The 16,776-nt window shown below is 30.7% G+C and overlaps 1 protein-coding gene across 1 annotated transcript in view; it reads left to right on the top strand.

Annotated features, from left to right (window-relative positions):
• Nucleotides 1-16,438, top strand: part of LOC127733116 (disintegrin and metalloproteinase domain-containing protein 12-like) — a 75,815-nt gene extending 59,377 nt beyond the window's left edge. Inside the window, exons 17-21 of the mRNA XM_052242411.1 lie at nt 168-372; nt 871-945; nt 2,341-2,449; nt 8,328-8,463; nt 11,597-16,438. Coding sequence (XP_052098371.1) covers nt 168-372; nt 871-945; nt 2,341-2,449; nt 8,328-8,463; nt 11,597-12,773 — 1,702 coding nt within the window. The 3' untranslated portion in view covers nt 12,774-16,438. The remainder of the gene's footprint in view (nt 1-167; nt 373-870; nt 946-2,340; nt 2,450-8,327; nt 8,464-11,596) is intronic.
• Nucleotides 16,439-16,776: the final 338 nt, after the last annotated feature.

Raw genomic sequence — 16,776 nt, forward strand, 5'->3', positions numbered from 1 at the left:
TATTTTAAATCAGGGCTTTTCCAAATTTTGCTTACAAGTCTAAAGAAAATTTATACTTCTTTGAACATTTAAATTCAGGGTTTACCAATACCCATGAGGTCCACGAAAAATTTGTACCCCACAAATTTAAAGTGAATCCACAGTGTGATATTTTATTGTTTTGACAGGGATGTTGACTGTGGTTTATTACACTGTGTACATCTAAATGAGAAGTTGATGTTTTGGAGTGAACAGATATCGCATGCAACCCCTGCTACCTTTCTCACCAAGGGAGATAAAAAATATGTTTGTCGATCAGCCATCATGGATGTTGGTTTAGATATGCCTGATCCTGGACAAGTTCCAGATGGGTCTAAATGTGGTGATCATAAGGTTTGTTATTTTAAGTCCCAAAAGCTTGGTCTCATTGAAATAATTAAAAGGCCTATCATTTGGAAGGTTGGTATAATGCCATTGTATCTTTGATATATTCTTGGTTTATCTTTATTGATGACAGGTTATTTTTTACACTAATCTTATGTGCATAGGTTTTGCTTTTGGAAGTCAACATAAATGTTACTTAAAAAAAAACTACAATTTCTTTGAAAATATCACAATGTGATGTAAAATTATTATATATTTTTCATTTTTTTACAGACATAGTGATGAAAAGTTTTCACATTGTGCCCAAAATTGAAATGACATTTCACTTGTTTAAAAATTACAGAAAGAAATTTAACATTGTGACCTGTACAGTTTCTAATGACTTAAATACAATAAACTGGGTAGACTGTATATTCTGGAGCAAATGATTGGCCTTGAACCAAGCAAACAAAACATACATCATAATTTAGCCTTGAAAACTGATAATGAAGAATGGTTTTATTACAGATTTGTTTGAAGAAGAAATGTGTTCCTTTGAGTTTAGTAAGCACACCAACCTGTCCAAATTGTCATGGTAATGGAGTAAGTATGCAATAATGGCATCAAAATGCATGTGTTTGAACTCTTGTTTACTCATGGCAATTATATTAACCTCTGACAAGTATTAGAACATATTTTGGGGGTAATGTCAGAAATACCTAGGGAATTGTTCAACGTTACTGGTTGAGAAAAAAAAAACAGAGGATACATTTTAATAATTGTAATAACTGCCTTTCATACACACTGTACAAGCTATCAAAATTGGAAGTTTTGTTTTTCAAATTCAATGAAATGATCAGAATTTAAAAAAATAAGTAAATGTACGATTAAAATAGTATTTTCACTGAGACCTACAATTAGTCTTCATTGCTGTTATTGGCAGTTTTGTGTCTTGCCTTGATGAAGTTGAAATACTAGTAGTTAGACTAAGTAGTGCTGTTTCTCGCGGTGTCAACAAGGTATAAGTTTGGAATTAGATCAGTTAAAGGGGAACTACACGTGGAATGTCAATAGTATTTGATATGCAATTGTATTAGCATTGACAAACCTCATTTCCATGGAGATTATTTGGCTCTGCTCCTTCAGTCATGGTCTATTGACTTTAAACTTTTGCTTTATAGTTGACATGTTAAAGTTTATGATTAGGTCAACCACATGTTGAAGGTCAATGATGTTTCGTATGCAGATTTATTAGCATTGGCACATTTCATTACCATGGAGATTATTTGAACTGTCAGTCATGGTCTATTGACTTGTAAATTTAGCAAATGAAACTTTTGGTTAGTCTATGATATTTGGTATGCAGTTGTAATAACATTTGTACATTTTATTGACTTCGAAATTTGTGCATAGTTTTTATGTTAAATTTTGTGTTAAGGTCAATTACCAGGAACCACTAATGATAATAGTATTTGATATGCAGTTGTATAAGCATTGGCATTTTTAAATTCCACAGATGTTATTTGGCCCTGCATCTTCAGTCATGGTTCATTGACTTTGAATTTTGCAAAGTTTTCATATTAAAGTATTGACATTTTAATTTCAGCAGTTGCATTTTACTATCAAAATGACATATAAGTGTTTCTCTTTTCTCGTTTTTTATATAGAGATTAGACTGTTGGTTTTCCTGTTTGAAAGGTTTTACACTAGTCATTTTTGGGGCCCTTTATAGCTTGCTGTTTGGTGTGAGCCAAGGCTCCGTGTTGAAGGCCGTACTTTGACCTATAATGGTTTATTTTTACAAATTGTGACTTGTATGGAGATTTGTCTCATTGGCACTCATACCACATCTTTTTATATCTATATAGGCGAGACATAACTCTATGTCAACAGTTTATTAAAAGTTTATACTATTATTCAGCAGATTTACTTGCTGAAATATTTGGTTGATATGTAGTATTTTAACTTTGCAATCAATTTTTTATCTGGTTTTTGCAGGTTTGTAATACAATGGGACAGTGTCATTGTAATGAGGGCTTTGCTCCACCATACTGTGATGAGCCAGGCCATGGTGGTAGTTTACACAGTGGACCAGTCAAAATACAAAGTAATTATCTCACTTTATACTAAATATGTTCATATCAGGTTTACAGATACAGTATCTTATGGTGAACTATTTGAAATGATGTATTAAACATTCTTTATAACACTAATTTGTCAAATTGTTGGTTTGGCACAGCTTTGGTTATATGAGGTGAAGGAGGCTTAAACTTGATTTAAGATAGAAATTTAAAATGAGTTTTATAATGAATATCATAGTCTTAACAGAGAAGCATTTATTAACCCAGTAACTGTTTTCTAATATTTAGTAGTCCTATTGTGTTAGGTTGTAAAGCAAATTGATTTTACTTACCAGTATTTATTTTTTGGTAGGCAATATACAATACTATTTTAACAACTATTAAGACAGGATGTAAGGTTACAAATTAAAAACTTTCAAAATTCCCTCCTTTTAATAACTCTTACTGGCTCACCACTTATTCTATCTATCTTTAAGTGTAGAACAAATTGTTTTATTTATCTGAAATGCAACTCTTAAGACTATCTGCTAGAAGATAAACTTCAACATGAAAAGTAAAAAAACAAGTCTAACCTCAATACTTTTTCATTTGGCTGTCTCCAGTCATGAACCTGGTCAATGGTAGTCCTTTGTAATATCCTAACTTCTTTGCTGTTTAGGATTTTTGTGTTGATGAAATTAAATTGATAGTTGATGTTATAGTAGGATTAAAGTTCACAAAGGGCTTAGATTGGCCCTAAGATTTTTATGTGTTTTTTAGCTCACCTGGCCCAAAGGGCCAAGTGAGCTTTTCTCATCACTTGGCGTCCGTCGTCCATCGTCCGTTGTCCGTAAACTTTTACAAAAATCTCCTCTGAAACTACTGGGCCAAATTCAACCAAACTTGGCCACAATCATCATTAGGGTATCTAGTTTATAAAATGTGTCGGGTGACCCGGCCAACCAACCAAGATGGCCGCCATGGCTAAAAATAGAACATAGGGGTAAAATGTAGATTTTGGCTTATATCTCTGAACCCAAAGCATTGAGAGCAAATCTGACATGGGGGTAAAAATGTTTATCAAGTCAAGATCTATCTGCCTCTAAATTTTCAGATGAATCGGACAACCCGTTGTTAGGTTGCTGCCCTTGAATTAGTAATTTTAAGGAAATTTTGCCGTATTTGGTTATTATCTTGAATATTATTATAGATAGTGATAAACTGTAAACAGCAATAATGTTCAGCAAAGTAAGTTCTACAAATAAGTCAACATGACCAAAATGGTCAGTTGACCCCTTAAGGAGTTATTGCCCTTTTATAGTAAATTTTTAACAATTTTTCGTAAATTTTTGTTATCTTTTACAAAAATCTTCTCCTCTGAAACTACTAAGATGAATTTAACCAAAGTTGTAAACAATCATCATTAGGGTATGTAGTTTAAAAATTGTGTCTGATGACCCTGCCCGCGAATCAAGATGGCGGACATGGCTAATAATAGTACATAGGGTAAAATGCAGTTTTTGGCTCATATATCTAAACCCAAAGCATTTCGAGCAAATCTTTCAAAACAAAATTGTTCATTTGGTCAAGATCTATCTGTCCTTAAATTTTCAGACAATTCAGGAAACCCATTGTTGGGTTGCTGCCCCTGAATTGGTAATTTTTAGAAATTTTTTCAGCTTTTGGTTATTATCTTGAATATTATTATAGATAGTGATAAACTGTAAACAGCAATAATGTACAGCAAAGTAAGACCTACAAATAAGTCAACATGACCAAAATGGTTAATTGACCCCTTAAGGAGTTATTGCCCTTTATAATCAATTTTTATACGACCGCAAAATAATTTTTGTGGTCAATATTGGTATGACATAGGCGTCGTTGTCGTCTTCCGGCGTCGTCCAAAAAAACACATTGGTTTTCGCACTCTAACTTTAGTTTAAGTGAATGGATCTCTATGAAATTTTATCACAAGGTTCAATACCACAAAAGGAAGGTTGGGATTGATTTTGGGGGTTATGGTACCAACAGTTAAGGAATTAGGGGCCAAAAAGGGGCCAAAAACAAGCATTTTTGTAACTTCAAGACATAACTTAAGTGTTAGTGTATGGATCTCTCTGACATTGTACCACAAGGTTCCATATCACAAAGGGAATGCTGGGATTGATTTTGGGGGTAATTGCCTCAAAATTTTATGAATTGGGGGCCAAAAAAGGGGCAAAAAATTAGCATTTTTCTAGTTTCATGACAATAACTTGTGTGTGAGTGTATGGATCTTTCTGAAATTGTACTACAAGGTTCCATATCACAAAGGGAAAGCTGGAATTGAGTTTTAGGGTAATTGCCCAAAACGTTAAGGAATAAGGGGCCAAAAAGGGGCAAAAAAACAAGCATTTTTCTAGTTTCAGGACAATAACTTGTGTGTAAGTGTATGGATCTTTATGAAATTGTACAACAAGGTTCCATATGACAAAGGGAAAGCTGGGTTTGAGTTTGGGGGTAATTGCCCAAAACGTTTAGGAATTTGGGGCCAAAAAGGGGCAAAAAAACAAGCATTTTTCTAGTTTCCAGACAATAACTTGTGTTCAAGTGTACAGATCTCTCTGAAATTGTACTGCAAGGCACCATACATTGTAACACAAAGGGAAGGCTGGGATTGAGTTTGGGGGTAATGAATCATAAGGGGGTTCAAAAAATTTGAGGGGGGATTTTTTTTCCCTTTTTTTTCTTAAAAATTTTCCATTTTAAATTGGTTATTTCTGATTTATATATAAAAGCAAATAATAATGATATGGTTTGAATAGGCAAATTAAAATTTTTTAAGTTCTTAGACCACATTCATTCTGTGTCAGAAACCTATGCTGTGTCAAATATTTAATCACAATCCAAATTCAGTGCTGTATCAAGCTTGAATGTTGTGTCCATACTTGCCCAAACTGTTCAGGGTTCGACCTCTGCGGTCGTATCAAGCTGTGCCCAGCGGAGCATTTTATTAACAATTTTCATAAATTTTGTAAATTTTTACAAAATAATTTCCACTGAAACTACTGGGCCAAGTTCATTATAGATAAAGATAATTGTAAGCATCAAGAATGTTCAGTAAAGTTAGATAAACAAACACATCACCATCACCAAAACACAATTTTGTCATGAATCCATCTGTGTCCTTTGTTTAATATGCACATAGACCAAGGTGAGCGACACAGGCTCTTTAGAGCCTCTAGTTTTATTAAAGTGTCCAAAATACTACAAATTTTACATAGCAATATGTGATATTACTTTTAATACAAAATAACTTCTTTTTGGAACCTCACATTTAAGTTTCCCAGACTATTAAAAAACAGGAGGATATTCAGATTATAAAAAATATTTAGCCGATAATAAATAGACTTTGGATTGACCTACAGCATAGTATACATGTTTAACTATATGATAAATGTTGAATCCACCAAAACCAAACTCAACTTTAATACATTATGAAACTAGGTAACATCTCAAAATCCAAATGAAATTGTCAAGTATACTTATTGTATAAATTTGAAAAGTAGGATAGATATCATGAACAAGAGACAAAGGATAATGAGAATCAATCATACCTCCTCCGCTTTATTAAAATATGCATTGATCTAGTTATCTTTTCTATTTATGAATTTTTTAATCAACAAGGTTATTTTTAGCTCGCCCAATGATATGGCTGCATTTGCAGCTTACTAATGACCCTTAAATGCCTTATTTAGTTTATCATATTGCCTAGTTTATTACTTATGGATATTTACCAAACATCTCCTGAATTCATATTACAGTATTCTAATAAATTTAATTCACAGTTTTGTTTCTTACCTTTTTAATTTTATCCATATGCTTTCATTGGATAGAACCATACAAAATCAGTATGTATCACATGTGAATGTATTAGTTATATTTCAACTGTCATGGACGATTTCTTTATAAAAGAAAATGACATTTTTCTCTTTTTCAATCTTGATTGTTGTGTCATAGTTTTTCTTTTTTAATATAAAAGTATATATACTTTTTCTAATTTATTACATAGGTTAAGAATTAGGTTTTAGTAAAAGAAAATAACATAATTTTTTGGGGTAATTTTAGTCATTAAGCTTCTTTTATTTACAACCCTTTCATCCCCACAGAAGTCAAAAATAAAAAAAAATTCTTGAATATATTGACAAAAGAACAAGATGTGATAATGACAGCTCTATTAAAACATACATGGCACCCAAGGTAGGCACTTTGAAAATGAGGTTACCACCTGTAGATGCATTTTTTGAATTTTACTAACAATTTTATGGTACAAAAAATATTTTACACTCACCAATATTTGAAGTTCTGAAGTGCCTTCCCTTGGTCCTATGTTTTTTTTTATTTAACAGCCCTAAATACCTTATTAGTCCACTACTGACGAAGTCGAAGGAGACTTTAGGTTTGTACTCCGTCTGTCTGTCTGTCAGTCCGGCAAATCAGTTTTCCAGACTTTTTTTCTTTGTGCTTGAAGATATTGATTTGATATTTGGTTATTGATTTATCATGACAAGTTACAGGTCAAGTTCAATTTTCACATTTTAGCTTTTCTCTTTGTTCAGTTAAAGCCCTTTCCCTAGAATTAATTTTTTGATGAAATACTTAAGCTTATTAATTAGTAGATTTCTGTTCAAAGGGAAATAACTCATTTTTTAAAATGACATTTTGGATTTTTTTCCTTTTCTTTGGTAAATTGTTTGAAGAATTTAGTGGTAGGTTTGTTTGTCATTCTTGAAGATATTGATTTGATAATTAGTATATAGTTTTATCATGACAAGTTACAGATCAAGTTGGAATTTTGTTCCAGTCTGATAATTTTGTGCAGAGTTATGGTCTTTGGAAATAGAAAATTCACTTAAATAATCAGTTTTCACCAGTTTTTTACGTCATGCTTGAAGATTTTGACTTGATATTTTTATGTAGTTTACACCATGACAAGTTATAGATCAAGTTAGAATTTCGTTCCATTACAATGAATTTGTAACCGGTAGGGGACTATGTATTGCCATGCAATACTCACAGAATGCTTGTTTACACTAAAATTTACAATTTAGTTTTCAGTAATATTTCCGTTTATCTGTTTTATGATTGAGGTAGTAAACTAAAAAAATGTTAGTTTAGGATTTATGATTTCATAATATAGGTAGCTACACTACAATGTCATAGAAACTGCTTTAAAACATTTCCATGAAAATACATAGTATGATTGCCAATGAGACAGCTTTCCACCAGAGACCAAATGATGTAAAAGATAGCAACTACAGTATTGGCTCCAACAATGATCAAAACCTATAACGCATAACATGCTTTAAAAGGCCCTCACAAGACAAATGTAAAACTAACAGCCTAATTTATTTTAAAAAACCAATTAACAAAAAACAAATATGATATACAGTAACAAAAGAAAACCACTGATTTTTTTTGTATAATTTTGATTGTCAAGTTCCATTTTCATTGACTATTGCATCAATTATCATTTCAAAGTTATTTCCCTGGGATTATCTCAAAATTGTTTCTGGATGAATACTTTGGAGAATATCATTGCAACATTACTACCTGTCATGAAATACAGGACAAGTGAAATTTTCAGTTACTCTTAATTACTATTTCTTAGAAATCAATTTTCATTTTCTACTGTTTAAGAATAATGTCCTCAGTCTTTTCTCAAAATAGTAAAATTGGGCTTCTTAATAATGATGCTTATTTGCTATGAGATTGGGTCTTTAAATTTTATACCATTAATGTCTACCATGAAATCCTTTTATAAGTATATCCCTTATAGATTTTTTTTTCTTTTTTCATTGAACTAGTTTGATAGGCTTGAAAAAAAAGTATATATGGTGTATTCAATTTGACAAATGTTAACATAGTATTTGTGTTTATTTTCAGAGGTGAACAGTTTGATGATTGGATTACTGGTATTTTTCTTAGTTATTTGTCCATTAGTGATTATTGCTGTAGCTGTCATCAACAGACAGAAGTTATATTATTGTTGGAACAAACAAGTCGCTGTTATATTATACAGGTAATTTGTTTCATGTTATACAGGTTACAAATGTTATTTCATACTAGTAACAAATTTCATGTTATACAGGTTACAAATGTTATTTCTCACTAGTAATACATTTCATGTTGTACAGATAACAAATGTTATTTCATACTGGTAAAAACTTTCATGTTAATATACAGAAAACAATTATATATCTGGTCATAACTTAAATTTATACCTTCTTTTTGGTTATTTGCAAGGAAGTCCAACATGCAATTTTGAAAAATTTTCTCCTCCATTCACCATCAACGATTGGATAGAATTCCCATAGATTTATTTTCAAATGAATTTACTTAATAAACTGCATAAACAAAACCTACAAACTGCTTAGAGTCTGAAAAGACTATAATTTGTGCTCAACCAGTAAGGTCGAGCACAGATTTGACCTGACAAGACTCGACATAATCTCGACGGTACTTAACTGTACTTAATTGTACTTGACTCTGGTCTAGACTTTACTTAATAAGTTTGATTGAGTAATTGATAATCTTGGTATAGTCTGAATATGGTCTCGACAAACGCTCAACCAGTCTCGACCAATGCTTGACCAGTCTCAACTCAGTCTTGACCAGTCTTGACTTTTAAATTTAGTCTCAACTGGCGTTGACTGGTCTGAATCAGCCCATCTATGTCAATTATATATTGATCTTAAAAAATGCCAGGTAATTTAGTAGTTTATTGCTGTCAAATTTGAGGATTTGATTAATAGGTAAAAAAAAGGTAGAATTTTCAGTTCAGACTAAATTCAGATAAACTTCATAACTTTTTCAAATAAACTTAGATTTTCATAAAACTCTTCAGCTGTTTCAATTATATATTGTTCTCACAAAATATCAGGTTATTTGATAGTTTGGTTTATTGCTGTCAAATTTAAGGATTTAATTAATAGGTAAAAAAAAAGCTAGAATTTTCAGTTCGGACTAAATTCAGATAGTCACCTTTAAAAATTTCTATAAATTTTTCATATCAATTGTGGGATTTTCATAAAACTCTACAGATATGTCAATTATATATTGATCTTACAAAATTTCAGGTTATTTGGGAGTTTGGGATATTGCTGTTAAATTTAAGGATTAAACTAATAGGTAAAAAAAAGCTAAAATTTTCAGTTCAGACTAAACTCAGATAAAATTCATAACTTTTTCAAATCAACTTGGATTTTCATAAAAATCTACAGCTATCTCAATTATATATTGATCTTACTAAATGCAAGGTTATTTGGTAATTTGGGTGATTGCTGTCAAGTTAAAGGATTTAATTAATAGGTATAAGAAAAGCTAGAATTTTCAGTTCAGACTAAATTCAGATAGTCACCTTTAAGAATTTCTATATCTTTTTCAAATCAAGTTGGATTTTCATAAAACTCTATGAAAATACAAGTTGATTTAAAAAAGTTTTAGAAATTTTTAAAGGTGACTTTCTGAATTTAGTCAGAACTGAAAATTCTAGCTTTTTTAACCTATTAATTAAATCCTTAAATTAAATAGCAATAAACCAAACTACCAAATAACCTGGTATTTTGTAAGATCAATATATACTTGACATACATGAGCTGGTTTAGACCGAGTCAAGACCAGTCGAGACTAAATTCAAAGGTCAAAACTGGTCGAGACTGGTAAAGACAGAGTAGAGACTTTTCGAGACTGGCCAAGCATTTGTCAAGACCATATTCAGACTATACCAAGATTATCAAGTACTTAATCCGACTTATTAAGTAAATAGATATAGGAAAGTGTGGTATGAGTGCCAATGAGACAACTCTCCATCCAAGTAACAATTTATAAAAGTAAACCATTATAGGTCACGGTACGGCCTTCAACACGGAGCATTGGCTCAAACCGAACAGCAAGCTATAAAGGGCCCCAAAAATTACTAGTGTAAAACCATTCAAAGGGGAAAACCAAAAGTCTAGACCAGAGTCAAGTACAGTTAGGTACTGTCGAGATTATGTCGAGTCTTGTCAAGTAAAATCTGTGCTTGAACTTACTGGTTGAGCACAAAATATGGTCTTTTCAGACTCTGAGCAGTTTGTAGTATAAAATAAAGTAATCTGCTTTGTATAGTTCACACTTGTACATAGTCCGCACCCTCTTCTCGCCACGAGAATTCAGGAAAAAAATGTTTTGTAACTGGTGGGAAACGTCTTTTGAAACTCTGGTAATATCAAATTGTATGTGATAGTTTGTGGTATTTTCATGGAAAACCCGTTTTTGACCATCAGGTAGAAGTTGAAAATGCTTGTTAATGATTCTAGAACATTTCACGAGTGTTTAAATAAGTCAAAATCACAAAATAACGAAAGTTGTAACCGAAAGTAAAAAAAGCATACGTAAATCAAAAATAAATACAGTGAGGGTGTGCAGAAATATTTACTTAATAGATATCACTAGAATATGATTTTGAAAGTAAAACAGTTCCATCCTTTATTAAAGTACAGTTAAATGTTTCCATCATATTAATGTTTGAAGGATCTTAAGCTAAAACAAAACACATGCGTCAGTATGAATCACCAAAATGGAATGAATAACCGATTAGGTTTTGTAGTTTATACATCGTTATGCATAAGCTGGTTCCCCGCTGGCTTATGCACTTTTTTTTCAATCTGTTATATACAAGCGGTTTCCAGTTTATGTTATGCAGTGCTGTGAAAAGAAACAAGAAATTTGTAGTGAAGCATTTGATTTTGAAATTAATCACTTTTTTAATGGATTTTGAACTAAAATTGCACATTAAAATGGATTAGGTAAAATATTAGTTTTGAAAATGATAAGGGCACCCTCTTCAATTTCAATAACAAACATGGCGGAACGTAAACAAACCTCGTGAATCAAGTTTTTCTCTTATTTCTTGCTTATCGTACTCTATAATCCGCACCCCTGCTTGGCAGCTTTAATTTTGCAGAATAAAACTGCGGACTATACAAGCCTGAATTCGGTAGTTGCAGCCATTAAATTATTCAAATTTATATGTCAACTTTATAAAAAAAACAAGTTTTTTCATGATTTAATTCATTATTGCCATTAGTTCACTGATGATTTAATATGGTTAAAATTGATAAAATAATAATATAATTGAATAAATACTTAGTAAATACTGTTTTATTTAATAGGGTTCCAAAGTTTAAAAGAAAGCCCAAAGGTCCAAAGAAGAATTTCTCAGATGGTGCCTCTGGTGAACCAGTTGAGACTACTACACGATTTAGAAATGGTGGTGGGGTAGATATTTCTGGACCTTTACTTACTGAAAAAACTCAGGACAGACCAGTACCAAAGAAGAAGCCATTTATAGAATTTAGAGCCATGAAACCATCTTCAAAACCAAAACCTCCACCAAAAGTTAAAAGTGAGGCACTATTGTCTGATTCTGAACCAGATGTACATAGGAAACTTCCAAGTGCTCCTGATCTTCTAAAACATGATCCAATAGTCAAGAAAGATTCTTTCAATAAGGAAATTTCAAAACCAGTTTTAATTAGTACAACTGACAGACGTTCAAAAGCCTTTGTGAGAGAATCTAGTAATGAAAAGTTGAAAGATGCAAACAAAAATAATCTCTCCCCACCTGTGCCTCCCCATGCAGCACTAAAACCTTCACATTCAGATCCTCCATTGAGGCCACCACCAAGACCAACATCCATGCCACCACCATCGGACAATGATAAAAAAGATAAAAAAAGTCCAAGAAAGTCAATTGTAGAAGCTGCACAAAAATCTCCACAAAGACCACCTCCACCAAGAAGTAATTTTAGTACTGCATCCTTTAATTTAGGTAATGATCAATTTGATCCAAATAAAAGAAAAAAAGAGAAAGATAAACCAGAAACTTCTGCACCTCCAGCAATCACGAAGTTTAAACCAGAAAAGAAAACTTCTACCAATGCTGCAAAAACTTTCATGGAACTAAAGAAAACAGACAATGCAGCTGAGGCTAAAAAGCCCTTAAAAGTGCCATCAGAGTTAAAAGATAAATTAAGTAGACCTGTATTAAAGCCAAGGGATAAACTTAGTATATCAAAACCTGTGGATAAACCTAGCTCATCAAAAACTGGGGATAAACCTAGTTCATCAAAAGTTGGGGATAAAAAGAGTTCATCATCATCTGGACATAAATTAGTTTCATCCAGAGGTCAGTCAAAATCTGAGGAAGACACTGATAAGCCCAGTGTAGCAGCCATGAAAGCTATGTTTGATCAAAATGACAGTCCAAAAATGTCTGGTCAAGGAACAGGAAACAGGCTACGCACTTGTCCCAAGCCAGGTTCTAAAGTCAGAAGTGTGAATGTGTGAATATATGCTAAACTGTATTGTATCTAGCCTTCATGTGTTATAAAATATGATAAGTTTTTGGGGAAAATCAACTTTAAACATATCATACATAACATAGCATAACATGGCATAACATAGCATAGCATAACATAACATAGACTAATGAGCATGAAAGTCACTTTTACTGTGCAATTTTGAAATTTAGAAAATGGAAATAAAAAATGATTAAATAATTAGAGAAAAATGTTTGACTAAAAAAAAGTTCAGAATTTAAGGACCAAAAATGAAAGCTATAAATTAAAAATTTTGCTCATGTTGTTAAGGGTAAAATAATACCATTTTTACTTATTTATTTCTCTCTGGATGCCCAATTTTTATGTTTTAGTGTTACTGAGGAAGGTTATTACAGAAATTGGCATTTAATGCATTGAAAAAAACCCAGAACATTTCATTTTGAATAAATATTCCATATTCTTGGGACATTTTTTAAGAAAGCTGCTTTGGATTTACTTTGTGAAATCAACAGTTTGTTTTTCATTGTAATTGTCTAGCAGTGACCCAAGAGATGACTGTCATGCCTGGTGTCTGTAACAAGCATGAAGAAAGGTGCTTCAAATTAAATTTCTTCTGAAAAATTTCATTTACTGCAAGTATTATGTGTTGCGAAAGATATCAACATTTGAAAACATTAATGCTGTAACATGTTTGAAACTTATGTCTATGATTCAAAGCTGTGATATGTTTTGATCAATTCAAATATTAAAACTTTTCAATTGAGAAATATTTCAGTAATCTCAGGTATCACTAAGGCATTTAAAACACTTCATTTTTTCTCTTCATGAAAAGAAGAAACACACTTATTGGATAAAAGTTTAATATTGCAGTTTTTGCCCCATTTTTATCTTTGAATTATAGTTTTTCATCACATCTTTTTATAAACGCAAGGTTCCAATATTTATGTGTTATGTTTTACATTGATTTTAAAAGATGATTTAATTTAATCAAATTTGTAAAATGTTTCATTTTATTTTTTCAAGGAATCTCTATTGGTGCAATATTTGATAGCTTATTTTATTTTATTTAAACATATTATATTAATTTTAATTGAAATTAATTATTTTGTCATTGAAATTTTGATTTTGATTTATATAAATTTCCTGTTACTATGTAATAATGAATTGCCAATAGTCCTTTCTTCTATTTGATATTTTTACTAAAATCAGATTGAAATATTAAAATATTCATGTAGTACTGTATTAATTATTAATAATTAAAAATTGATATCTCATTCATCTCTCATTTTCTGATTCTTTCCATGTTGTATGTTTTTTTAAAGATATACCTCACATACTATTTAACTGCAAAAACAATGATTTTTAGTCTTCCAATTGAAAAAAAAAAAGAATCAAAGACAAAATAACTTAAAATAATTACATTTCCTTTTTACCTCAATGCCACTAGTTATTTAGTAAACAACAATCATTCAGTGTTCTTACAAATTAATAGATTCGATTCTCAAAAATTACACTATTTTCTTAATTATTGGTGTTTTTTAAAGGAAGAAACTGTCATATAAATAGCAAAAACGTATTGATTTTTATTCAAGTGTGGTCTGTTAGATTTTTCTACTTCAGTTTTCACGATCACAATGTATGTTTAAATGAGCATTGATTTCATGTTACCAAATTTGTGAATATTGTTCATATATATTTTGATTGTTTTATTCTTGCCATAAAATATAAGAATCCTTTAGGACTGTTTAGTAGTGTTCCTCAGAATTAGGAAGAACACCTGATGTCATGAGGAGCAAAGTGTGCCATTTTATCACTTTTATTTTTCAAAATTCTTTTACCATATTGAAAATCTGTCTCGAGAAGAATCACATTGTTATTCATTTATTTTTGCATCTACAGTATTTTATTTGTTTAAAGAAATTGTATCATTTCTGTTAAAACTCCAATACATATAATCGTGCATGTTTAATAATTTTTAGGGGTCACACCAAGAAATTTTTAACTATTCAGAAAATTTCAATCATTTGCCAGGTCATCAAATAAAACATTAGTTCATTATATGATCTATTTTCAACCCTTTTCTATTACTTATATTACTTTTCCTGTGTAAAGTTAGAAATTTTCTGGCAAAATTGTCAACTCTCAAGATATTGATAGGAGCCTCCAAATACTTATTTTTTAATTTGGAAATATTCTGTAGTACCATCCCTTGGCAGGGATTTCAAACCTCCTGCTTAAGAGAAAATATCTTCCTATAGCCCTTTCCAGAAACTCCAAATGGGAATCATGAATTTTACTCTAAAATATAAAGCATTTCCCTTGTTGTGCAGTTGAACTGCAATGTACAATGCAGCTCAATGATGAGTCAGCAATTAACTATTTTAAATCCCTGTTGATTTAAAGATAGTATTTGGTCTATATAAATTTAAAAATAATTAATGATATTTTGCCTTCCAACATATTTGTAATCAAACTTGATAATAAAAATTGGAATGTTTGTAAATTAAAGTTACACATAGTTTTCTATTTACCATTTGACATTGTTCTGCTCTGCAATACACAATATAGAGTTCTCACACTTCCTAATATGTTGTTTTAGCTAGATTTTTCATTAGTTATTTATTAATATAAATTTTGAAAGTACAAATTTCTTTCACATAAAAAATTGAACTGCAAATACTGATAATTTACTAGTAAGCTCACTATCTTTATCTGTACATGTGTAAAATTTGAAAGTAAAACCAATCAATCAATAACTCAATGAGCAAATATCATTATAAAGATTAAAAAAGCATTGAAGTAACATTTTATCAAGGTGAAACAATATTGATTTTTAATATTTAAGACTCATCATTTATAACTTTTATCAATAAGCTTATAAAGCCAAAAAGAAACAAATTTTGTACTTGTTAACTTTAATTTTATAGATAAAAGATAGAATGAAATTGTTTTACCATACCAGAATTTGCTGTTCAAAAGAAGATTTAAATCATGAGCCTTTGGTGATAAACCTAACTTTTAATTGCCATTCATATATTATAAGAATTTTCCTCACAAAGTTTCTTTTCAACAATATTTAAGATAAACTGTAAATTTCTAACTGTAAGTGATATTCGATCAAGAGACTTCATTCATGGGGACATAAGAGCAATATATTCTAAATTGAAGTTTTACTTATTTGTCGTATGTACTTGTATCTTAAAGAAGTAACACATCATGCAGTGTTTATCCTGAGTGTTTTCCATGTTTCTTATTTATATTGACTTTTCACAATGGAGGTTTTAATGCTCATAATACAACTATAAATTTTCTTATTTTTAAAAGAATAATAGGAGAAAAGGTTTTATTTCCTAGTTCAGTTCATTGTGTATGACAATTTTCTTGTAGAGAATGTTTTATCTATATTCACTTTTATTGTTTAATATATATATTTTTATTTTGACAATGAAACTATTTATGTTTGATTACTTAAAAAGAAAAGATTGATTGTGTAAAGAGACAATGATAGATTACACGTAAATATCCATGTTATTCTTTTCATTTATTGTGCTTCTATTGTTTACTATGCATTACTTGCTTCCAAACATATCCTGGTGAATATGTTAAATTTTTTAGTTGTATGCATATATCAAATCTACATATTTATTTAAATAAAACATATTTGATCATCTTCTTGCAGTGTGTTTGATACTTCAGAACATCTGATGAAGGACCAATGAGCACTATTCATGTCTTGTTTTGTCCTTATCCTGTCCATCTATTAATAAGTCATTTAAAAAAAGAATTCTTTGAAACTACATAAGCAAAAAGCGCCAAAGTAGGCATGAATAATTGTTAAATGTGGAATCGTATTATTTATTTCACCTTCAACATTGCAGCTGAAAAACCAAATAGGACAAAAATGAACCAAATAATTTGTGTGACCTCTTTTTTATATGACTGCAAAAATTTTTACCTTATAATTGTATGAAGTTGTTGTCATCTTCCAAAGACATTGGTTTACAGACAAT

This window comes from Mytilus californianus, unplaced genomic scaffold (assembly GCF_021869535.1).
Source record: "Mytilus californianus isolate M0D057914Y unplaced genomic scaffold, xbMytCali1.0.p SCAF_3, whole genome shotgun sequence".
Classification (NCBI taxonomy): domain Eukaryota; kingdom Metazoa; phylum Mollusca; class Bivalvia; order Mytilida; family Mytilidae; genus Mytilus; species Mytilus californianus.